Source organism: Amphiura filiformis, chromosome 4, assembly GCF_039555335.1.
Source record: "Amphiura filiformis chromosome 4, Afil_fr2py, whole genome shotgun sequence".
Taxonomy (NCBI): domain Eukaryota; kingdom Metazoa; phylum Echinodermata; class Ophiuroidea; order Amphilepidida; family Amphiuridae; genus Amphiura; species Amphiura filiformis.
In genome coordinates this window covers 76,007,551-76,019,109 of record NC_092631.1, presented here as the reverse complement: position 1 = coordinate 76,019,109, position 11,559 = coordinate 76,007,551, and the positions used below count along the sequence as shown (strand labels likewise).

At 35.3% G+C, this 11,559-nt stretch overlaps 1 protein-coding gene across 1 annotated transcript; it reads right to left on the bottom strand.

Moving 5' to 3' along the window:
- Nucleotides 1–4,958: 4,958 nt before the first annotated feature.
- On the bottom strand, nt 4,959–6,630 carry LOC140150379 (uncharacterized). The gene is made up of 2 exons (XM_072172388.1): nt 6,248–6,630; nt 4,959–5,199 (listed from the first exon to the last, which is right to left on the bottom strand). Exons 1-2 carry the CDS (start codon nt 6,628–6,630, stop codon nt 4,959–4,961), a joined length of 624 nt encoding a protein of 207 aa, XP_072028489.1.
- Between the last annotated feature and the right edge of the window lie 4,929 nt (nt 6,631–11,559).

Here is an 11,559-nt window from a genome sequence, read left to right as displayed (position 1 = left end):
CGCTGTAATGTGTCTGTGTATTTCTTTTTCTGTTGCACAAATTTTGACCGAATTAAGCCACAAATTGGATATATCAACGCGAGCGTGCGTCTCATTGGCTGTAGTTAACCATTATTTCTGGCTGTGTATGTTTCACTGGATGTCCATAATCGCTGGTAATTTGTTGAATACATTTGTAATTAACAAAATGAAGATAATGGAGGATAATTTTATGACCATTGCAGGTTTTCAGTTGATAGGCTGGGGTTTGCCACTCACAATAGTATCCTTATGTTTGTCGTTGCACTTTTCAAACGTTGCATTTGAATACGGTGGTGAGAGTATGTGCTGGATCTCAAGTGGTCTCGCCAATTTGCTTGCATTTGGACTACCAGTAGGAGTGTCTCTGTTACTAAACGCATGTTTCTTCTCAGTCACTGCTTACACTATTCTTACAGCAGCGAAAATGTCACGAAACCTTCGGCAGAGTAAAAAAATGACTAATGGATGGGAAGAAGTTCTTATCTGCTCTAAGGTAAGATCATTCATGCTTACCGACAATTAATGGGGATACGGAGGGCACCTCGTGAGGTTCGGGCTATATGGAGCCAGTGGTCGATAGCAAACAGGTACAAATTGTTAGCCTATTTCCAATTGCAGTTTGGGATGATCGCTTCCTAAATAACAGGGAGTATTTCATATAGTTACTTTTATATATAAACCTGATATTTCAGCTCTGAGATCAATAGTAACAATTTTATAATATTATGCAACTGCGGAGAAATGGTTTTAGTGGGCGGATACAAGTTTGTGAGTACTATAAAAAAAAGCTTATAGTCGAGTAGATGCCTTTTGTACACTTTCCTTTCGTGTAAAGTTGCGTATGACTAACATTTTCTGATTTATAGTTGATGCCTAACATGCTAAGATTAAAAAATGACAGGTGTCCAGTCGGCACCCTTGAGCAATAAAAGAAATATGAGGTCAAAGGTTATACAGGGGTCACAATGATTCAGCTTAAAGGTCAAAGGTTGAAATTTGAGCTCCATTGGGGTCAAACACATAAAATGTATCCGATTTTGATCGAAATGGTCTCAAAATGTTTAGCTTGTTGTAATAAAACACAAAAGAATAGTTTTCAGAAGTATGACATTTCGTTATCTAGGTAACGCGGGATAATATGTTCACATCAATTGAACTCAATGAGCAATAACTCCTTTTGGTGTGTTACCATGATAACGAAACATCGCAGATAAGGCAAATTATTTATTTTCTGAATTGTTATAACGATAAAAACATTTTGAGACCAATTTCATCAAAATTGGGTAAGTTTTCTGTGTCTGACCCCTATGGAGCCCCAAATCTAACCTTTGACCTTTTCGCCAATAACTCCAGACTGATTGCTGGATCAAACTATATATTTTCTGAATCCTTGTATGTAATATGGGGAATATTTTGCAATAGCTTTTAACAAAATCGGAACGATTTTGAGTTTTGACCCTGTGTAAAATTTGACCCTGAATTTCTCGGAATGCTCAAGGTGCCCACTGTGCACCCGTTATATTCTTATTCTATATACCTCAGATGTCAAAATTAAAGCAAAACATGTTAGTCATATCCAACTTTACACTCATAAGCAGGTTCTATCCGACTATTAACGTTTGATATAATCACACTGATATCCACACATTTACGAGAGGTTGGAACTCAGGAAGGCATATTACCGTGATGCAATATTTTTGGTCTTTAATAATACAAGGTGTCCCATAAAAAGGTTACATGTAGAAAATGAACCACATTTTGTACAACAAAACAATGTAATTTTTTTCAGATATTATTTATTCATCCTTCTTGTAACTGTTTGCTAAGTTTCAATTCTGTATCTTAAAAGCGACTTAACTTATGAGCGCAAGATGACATGGGTGTTAAGATGGGTATCGCACAACGAAAGTTGAACACAATCACACTTTTGTTTTCAGATTGTTTTCTTTATTACTTTTTATGTTTCTCTTATTTTTCATTCTTGAACTTATTGCACAAAAGAAACATATTGAAAAATTAAATATTGCACACTGAATTAAATCATTTTTGGAGCTTCTTGACTCTTGGTGGTAACAAATAAAGGAAATAAGAAATGGTTATTTGATAAGAACACATTTTTGGTGAAAGCAGTTCTGCACGCTGTATCTCCTGTTATCAATATAGTGAAATGAAAAACAATCTTTTGCATGCAGGGTTTGCTAGGATTGTGTTGAATTGAAATTACTGCTGTTTGTTTTTTACATTTCTGATTGAACTCTTGAAATAAAATTGAACAAGTTTTATTCGTTGTTTATCAGAATAAAATACTGCATCTGCCATGCTATGGATGTGTCTACTCAAGTGCCCCACCAAATACACGGTGGCTGTGACGGTGGTATAATGAACCTCATGTTGCATTATGTTACGTAAAGAGCTTGCTCAGGAATGCCTGGAATGCGGGCTAAATACGTAGGTTGCAAACTTGACATTCACAAGAGTACTAGTAGAGGATACATAAATTATGTCATGAAAAGGATATTTATATTTCTTAACATTAACTTAGATTATTTTCAAAAATCTGTACATGTAACCTTTTTTTGGGACACCCGGTATGTTTCAGATGTATCCCGTGTGGATGGGGTTAAGATGTGTGCTTTCATACATTTCATTTAACCTGATTGTGTTTTCTCTCTCTCTTCTTTCTCGTTTCTATTTTCAGATGTCTACATTGATGGGGTTTTCATGGACTTTAGGTTTTATCTCGGGTTCTGTTAACGTACCAGCTCTGTCATGGATATTTGTTATTGTGAATTCAATGCAGGGCTTTTTTATTTTCCTGGCATTTGGATTTAATAGCCGAGTGAGGAAATTACTTAAGACTAAGTTTTGCGAAATGTGTTAAATATGAAAAGTATTAGTGTTTGTTTATAGTAGGAGAAACATATATATTACAGTGAGCAGTATTTTACTTAACTCTAAGTGCAAACCGCGTTCGTGTTATTCGTAATTCGTGTTATCAAAATTGAACTTAGAATGTAATGATAAAAGAGGTAAACAGGCTAAACGCTAGAGAGCAACCCTTTTATTATGATCATGCATTTAAACGGGGCCTATGTATAAGTAATAGCTGTTGTTTAATACGCGTGCGTTTTATCCTTAATCAAAAATATTGAGAAAATCAATGACGATCATTATGTTATAACAATAATTAAGCGAAAAGTATGATAAATAGCAGCTTAGTAGGTGAAAAAGTGAAAATTTTGGTCATTTTCTAGCAGAAAATAATGATGATGTTAAAAGAGCCAAGTATTTCTCTTTTTCTTCACCCAAAACTGAATGAGTGATAATTATGTTATAGTAATGTTTCATTCACCTTGATGAGAACTATTGTAATCACGTACTCTTTGTATTTATTATATTATATTGAGTCTACCAGTCTAAATGTATTTTTTCACTTCATTTGTCTTTTGGATGCACAAGTGATTTTCTTAGTGTGCTTTGAGGTTTGAAGGCGGTGGCGATGTTATGTTTCTTGAAGACGCGTTGGAGTTTTTCTGAAGTTCCTTGCCCATATGGAAGTACTACCATGCCTTTTGACTGTTGGTTCTGGTCAGTCTTTTTCTTGGTTTTGAATACCATTTCGAATACCATTTCCTGTACCATCGGTGTTCTAAATAAGCTTAAATATTTTGTGTCCAAAAGTAATCTTTTATGTATTTATAACTCTTTAATACAACCTTATATTTCTTACGGTATTTTGGCTTGGGGTAACTCTCATAATATTTATCTAGACAAAGTATTTAAACTTCAAAAAAGAGCAGTAAGAAATATAACATTGTCTCACTACAGATCTCATTCCAGTCCTCTTTTTAAAGATCTCAAGCTCTTTAAAATACAGGACATGTACAAATTTTATCTATGTGTATATATGTGTAAGTATTCCATGGGAATGCTTCCATCTATATTGAGTAGCTATTTCAATCTAATGCAAAACATTCATAATTACAGCACTAGATATATCAATAATTACCAACTGGTTAGAAACAAAACCACTTTTTCATCCAAAGGTGTCAGAACCACTGGCCCTATTCATTGGAATAAACTTTCTTCTGATGCCAAAACTCTTAAATCTCTTAATATGTTCAAATCACACTTTAGAAATGCTATTATCATGTCTTACTAGATTTAATAGTCAGGGAAAGTACTTAGTATTTTTCGCGGGTCCATGCTTTTTTATTTTCATGTTTATAATATTGCATTTTCAGTTGATTGGTTGATTATAATCAGTTATATCAGTTTTATTAGGCTTAAGGCGATATAATACCCTGATTTTCATCAGTACCCATCTTCTTTGTTTTGTTGCACTATAAATATGTTCATCATCTCATGTCCTGAACTTATAAAATATCTCTACATACAAAGTGGTTTTAAACCATTTTAGAAAATCATTTTAGCCCTATATATTTTTTTGTTTACTGTATCCTGGTAACTGAGATGTGTGTTTCATAACAAACCATAATTTATTCTATTGAACATGTCCAAGTAGAATACATGAATAGAATACATTAAATCCTTTGTTATACTATCTATAGAAATGTACTCACTGATTATAACACTGAATAAATTAAATAGGCCTAATCTCTTCCACATAGACAATTTAATACTACTCCATGTATATATCTTTTATAATGTGTTGTTAGGAAAAGAGATTAAAAAAGGCTATAAGGTCATCAAAGGTCAGGTTATAGGTCAATTGGTTCAGGTCAAATTCAGGCATCAATTTTGAATACATGTGATAGTCTGTGATATCTTCTTCTTCTTCTTTCCGTTACTGTGCATAAACCTCCTAGGAGTATACTCGCACAAATGGTGGCACGCTCTCACACATGACAGGCATGAGACTCAAAGGCATAAAAAGATACTATATACAGGTTAAAAACAGGCTGGAAGGTACTGGCTTAGCTGAAGACGACGTCCTTGACCCTGGTCTTGAAGACGTCGACAGATGGTGAATCAACTACTTGCTGAGATAAGGCGTTCCAAAGACGGATGGTGTCTGGGAAGAACGTCCCCTTCAGTAAAGTTGTACGAGTGTATGGTATGGTGAATCTCTTGTTGTTCCCTCTGGTTGGTGTTTTGACAGGTATGAGCTGAGTGTCTGGAATGTCAATGAGCTGGTTTGTGATATTTTGTCTGTTACTGGATATATAATGGAAATGTGTGAGGTGGATATACTAAAATACCTTGGGATGTAAATGGTGAGTACAATTTAGATTGCCTAGTTGAGATGGATTGGGCAAATAAATATAAAATAGTTACCAAAATCACAAAAATGAAGCTTACGGAAAACTACCTAATATGGTGGTATAGGTGACAAAAATACAATCTTTTTCAACATTGCTGTAGTGTGGTTGTGGTAACCTGTTACATATGGCTTAATTAAGTTTCAGTGACATAGTGTCGCAAGTTCAAAATACAAAATATAGCTCAACATTGAAAATAGAAGCATTTTAACCGGTTCGTTTTTTGATAGTTGTGGAGCACCAAGTTCATGAAGTCATAAAAGAAATCAGGGACCACTTATTCCCATTTTACATATCAACATTATGTCCCTAATGTGTTAGCAACACATATCCAAAATTTTAACGAAATCCGTTGATAGTAAGCTTTCCAAAATGAAGTGAATTTAAAACATCAATGATGTACCACTTTTTGGCTTATACCATTAGAAGCATGTACGCGTCATTGATACTGATGCCACCAATTGAACGAGAAGATTTGCCCCTTCATTTTGCATACCACTTTGTCCAATTTTTTTTCTCATTTCTTCACAAAATGCAAAAAAATGCAAAAAAAAAAATGCAATGGGTGTAGTACCCCCTTAAGGTATTATCTTTTTTCTCGTGTTTGTTGCAGAATTAATTTATAATGTAATGTAAGGTAATTTAACGTAACGTAACGTAGCGTAAGTAAGGGGGTCGTTCACTGCTGGCCTTTTGGCCTTTCGAACGGCTCCTCCATGTCATGATAACAGAATAACTTGTACTATTTTTTTCTCATTCTTCATTAATATAATATAATTTAACCAATGTACTGACTTACATGTATAATGTTTATGTTTGTAATATGACATGGAAATAAATTTGATTTGATTGATTGATTGATTGGTTTTGGGCGTTTTGTTTCTTTGCTGAGTTTTGACTTTATTAATTGTCCATTCAGGATAGTTACATTTTTGAGTGCTTGCCGGATGTGGTCTTCTTCTTTTTGTCTGTCTTTGGGATCTGTGACAATCCGCTCAGCTCTGTCTAATAATGTTCTGACTACGCCAAGTTTATGTTGTAATGGGTGGTGTGAGTTTAAGTTCAGATATTGATCTGTATGTGTTGGTTTTCTATAGATGAGGAGCTTGATTTCGCCATCTGGTTTGCGAATTAAGAGCGTGTCCAGGAATGGGATTTGTTTCTCTTTTTCTGGTTCGTGCGTGAATTTGATGCTGCCTGTGTCATCTGCCTTGTTCAAGTGTTCAGTAAGTTGATCTACACTGCCTTGTTTGACTATCTCCAAAACGTCATCGACGTAGAGCTTCCATAACTTGGAACGGCAATCAATGGGTACTGTAGTAGCCATGGCTTTCTGTTCTAAAAATTCCATGCAAAATTCTGCAGTGATTGCCGACACATTTTTGTCTATATACAATTGGCCGCGAAAGACAAAGTAAGTGGTGGTGCATAAACACTCAAGGATTTCCATGAGGTCCTCAACACTTAAATTGGTACGTTGGTTCAGATCGCGGTCGTTTTCTACTTTTTCTGATGATATTGAGTGTCTCATTGATGGGAACGTAGTTTATTATCCTATGACCTCGATGCTGCGTCGCAGTTCCTTGTGGTCGGTGCAACTTGCCACGTACGCCTGATTTCAGGTACCTGTTTCGGGGTATTAATGTGTAGAAAATCATGTTGTCTTACGAAGCACACAAGCAACCGCACAGAACTGGAGCTAAAATACTGCGGTTTCATGGCATAATCTGAGTTCAGTACCAGGATCAGTATTGACGGTGAAATAACAGAGAACATGGTTACTCGCCCGGGTTAGTCGTTTCACGGCGGTGAAGAAGCCCTCGACCTGGCGGTGTTGGGAAAATTGTAGGCCAACGGTCTCCAGTTCACCTTGGGGACCAACAGATTCCACCAGATCCCTCAAGAGCGGTAAATATTTGTATATTAGCTACTGTCATGGCATTTAAATAGCATAGCTATTTGTTGAGGCCATTTGAAGGAGAATAAAGATGGGATCAAAAATGACCCCTGTCCACTGATCGACTGATTGATTGACTTAATTACGATTAACCCGAAAAGCGAAAACATGAGCAAATCGTTATCTTATAGTGCAAGCGAATTGATAAACTGAAGGATCCTGCTACTTCGTTTCTCCTTCATGTACGGGACTACTGCCTTAAGGTCCGTTCATACTAAGCTGCAATTTCTTTGCGGTGCGCTGCGGTGCCGATATATCGATTCCTTTTTGCTGCAACTCACCAGAACTCGTTGAAATTGGCTTCTTTAGAAACAAACAATTACGGGAGATATTCACCATTTTCTTCCCCGGTATCCAAAGATTTATCGTCTGAATATCAAATCGTGCATAGCAGTTACACCTGTATTGATCCCGGGTATTGATTTAGTTTCCCTGTCTGTACAAAATAATTTTCCCAGGTGTCGTCGCTGTGCGTCACAGAGCCACGAACCCGTCACAATGAGCAAGACGGCAGAATGGTTGTTGGATCACCGTTTTGTATTTGTAATGCATTGTTGGTCGAAGCAGCCAAAAATAGATTTTCATTATCTTAATCAATATATTATTGAAAAATAATACTTTGATACATCATATACTTTGAAAACTTGCTTGATTTATTGTTGTAAATGAGTTATGTACGTTTTACAAAAGTGTTGTTGTTTCAGCCCTCTTTACAACATAACTCAAGAGCCACGGGACCTACAAATGTATATCTGTGTTATTTGAATTCTTCTACACACTCGCTATGAAATGACCAATGCAATTTTTGCCAAAGCTCACTACCATTCGCAAGATGCTGTGAACTACCAAATCGCAACAGTTTAAAATAGCTGCTAACCTTAATTTGGCAGCAATGCAAGGTGATGATCGGTCTGATTTTCGAATGTGTTTTTTTTTAATTACATCATCTAAAATGGAAAAACATTATCAAGATTGTTTCTTTCAGTAGAACTGTATTTATTGATTTCCTTTTTTTTTATAAGCACCGTTAATGTTTGTATATCAGTTGATGATTGTTATGATTTGATAGACTTTGCTTTCAAACCATCCTTTGATTACATGCTGATGCAAAATAATAATGCTCGAACTTATTGCTCTCTCGGAAGATTTATGCTTTTCATTCATGTGCAATTTATGGAAAATGACTGAATTAAAATACTTAAAACATTAAATAAAGTTGTCGTTAGTGTAGCGAAACTGACTTGTTGAAGAGAGTAAACACGCCCTCTAGCAAAGTCGCCAGATACCGGAATTGTAATGTGCCTTGTTCAGAATCTATAATAGACAATATCCATTATTGTGGAATTCGTTTGTTGATGATACACCAAATCACAGTTTACCTTTGAACGCAATTCAATTTAATGTCATTTCTTTAAACAAAATATATCCTGGGTTCTTCACGCACACATGTTTATATTGCCACCAGTGTTTCACGTTACGGTGTGCACTTGTCTCGCCTATCTTCGTCTATCACTTTTGAATGTCTTGTCTTACTCGTCTGTAGCATGTACTTTTGTTTTTTTAATTATTTAATTTTATATTAGTAAATTGGTAATTGGGGTCAGAGAAGTTGGCCCACATATTTTGGTGAAATAAACTGAAACTGAAACCATCAGACAGCAGTGATTTGTGTTTCAAAGAAAATCTTCTTATGTGAATAACTTGTTGTAGTTAGTAATGTCGAAATTAGGATTTGCTGTCAATACGTGACACGTACAGGGTGAGTCAAAAGAGTGCAATAGAGCAAAGAATCGATATTGATGTAAGAATCAAGTTGAACTTTCCCATTATTGAAAGTTTTTATAAATGCCACACTCAATAGTCACCTTCTGTGAAAAAATGAAGTGACTGGCTACTACCGTTTAATTTTTATGAGCCCTTTTGCTGCGATACCCAATTTCATTATTTGTCCACGAGGTACCATGTATTTTGAATGAGAGCACACAATGCACGATAAAGGCACCAGCTCTGAAACTGACTTCAACTTAAATATGGTTGATATTTGCGTTACTTTAATTTCTTTTTTTCTGTTCATACAAACTTTCTAACATTACTTTAAGTCCTTCATATCTCATTCGACTCCAACTCTAGTTTTTTAAACTCTAATATGTCCAACTTTCTGGATATTTTGTAATTCACTCCACTTGAATTTGCGTGCATTTCATTTCGACATTTGAAAAACCCGCCTACAAATTTATGTTTTAGATAGAGAATAAACATCTTTAAAGTAAAGGGAAAATGAAAATAACAACAAATAATGTTTCTTCTCCTTAAACAGACCAAGGACAATAACACTTTGGATGCTCCATTTTATTTCAATGGCAACGAGGTTAAGAAAATAGCAGTTGTTCCAAATCTACCTTACACAGAGTGGGCTGACATTCAAATTTTAGATGACTCTTGGACAAACATTAAAATTGGTTATCGCTATAAAATGTGTCATAAAAACAAAACGGTAAATGCTAATTCCTTGATTTTTTCACACAAGATCACTAATGGATATATTATTTATAAAATGTTTTAAAACCTAAAATGTTCATCTCGGTTCTTAAATAAAAATGGATTCCTTTCTCTATTGCACTTCAATTTTGACTCACCCTGTATCATAAAAATGCAAGTACCGGTAGTAATATATATGAAGTCACGAAGATCTTTGACACCTCTCCTGACCTTACATCATGGCGCCATTTTTTCTGTGTGTTCATATTCGTGTACTCGTGTGAAAAGATATCAATCTGCACTTATCAGACATAATGGTACTTGGCTCCCGGCATGTATTATTGCCTGTCTCAAAAAAAATTGTGCAAGTGAAAAGCGCCCTCTTTGGCAATATTAGAAAATACCGTTGTGACAAAATACTTACATCAACGTCAAGGGCGTAGTCTCAGCTCTCAAATGCCGTTTGTTCTGTTCAATGTGCTTGTTTTAATCTCGAGACATGCTTAGTTAACGACGAAAGGGTAACACCACATTTATGCCACTTTTACTAGGGAAGAGAGCTTTACATGTAAATCAGTGATAGCATCAAGTTTATCAAGGGTTCATTCGTGAAATCCAAAGAATGCATCAATTACACAATAATTTTTTTTTTACTGTTTTTACTATTTAATCATGATACAGGAATAATCATTCTCTCTTTCTACAGATTAAAAGAATAAATATTTAACATTCTGCTGTAAATTTAAATACATGTGCACGTCAATGATTTTATCATGGTAAATAATGTTCTCTTAGTCACTCAAGACATGTTAAAAGACAAACAAATATTGCACACTAAGGTCCGTATGCACAAAAAAGTTAGACAGGGTCTAAAGTTAGACCTGGTCTAACTGGAATTAAGTTCCATCAGGCATGGCCTTTTACTCTTATTTCCTTCCTAGAGTAGCTAGCACATTCTAAAGATTTTAATGTAACGTTCAAAAATAATACAAAATAACTTAAGCAAAATGTAAAGGAAAATGTCCTTTCTCATGGTACTAAATTCCACTTAGACCAGGTCTAACGTTAGAACCGGTCTAACTCTTTTGTGCATACGGACCTTATAGGTTTACATTACTTGTTGGGAGAGAAATTAGACAAAATAATGCATGCACGCTGATGTTGATGCGAATGATGCGTCTAACAGGGCTCGTGCATTAGACGCATCAACTTCAGCTATCATTGATGTACAGCTCTCTTCCCTGTAAAAGTGGCACAATTGTGATTTTGCCCTTTTGTTGTTAAATAAACATATCTCGAGATTGAAACAAGCAAATTGAACAGGACAAACTGCATTTGAGAGCTAAGACTGCGTCCTTGACGTTGATGTAAGCATCATGTCACAACAGTATTTTCTAATTGCTAAAGAGGGTGCTTTTCACTTGCACAATTTTTTTTGAGACAGGCTGTATAGGTAAAAATTGAACACAATATTGACTACACAATAATGCACCAATGACTCCAAAAAAGTCACATGCCCGGTCACATGTTGACATACCACGGGGTCAACATTTTAAGATCAAGGCTGGTTTACATAATTATATTGTCATTTGTATACTCGATTATTTATCTTTGTTAATTAACATATCTATTAAATACAGATAGAAACGGTGTTTGCTGAATATCTATCAGTTATAATACAATTAAATGTTTGAACAGAATTCTCCCATGCAGTCGGGGTGCCGTACAGAATAGCTTTCAATCCAGCTATGCACTTTAAATGCCAACAAAAGTCATGTAAACTTCAAAGATTACACGCAATTAGATTTGAATTGAACAATT

Bases quoted from the DNA above. Each gene is read 5' to 3' on its own strand.
- LOC140150379 (XM_072172388.1), bottom strand. From the start codon at position 6,630: ATGGCTACTACAGTACCCATTGATTGCCGTTCCAAGTTATGGAAGCTC. The intron at 5,200-6,247 runs GCAAGCACTCAA...TTATATATCCAG, and splicing joins AAAGAAGAAGACCACATCCG to TAACAGACAAAATATCACAA.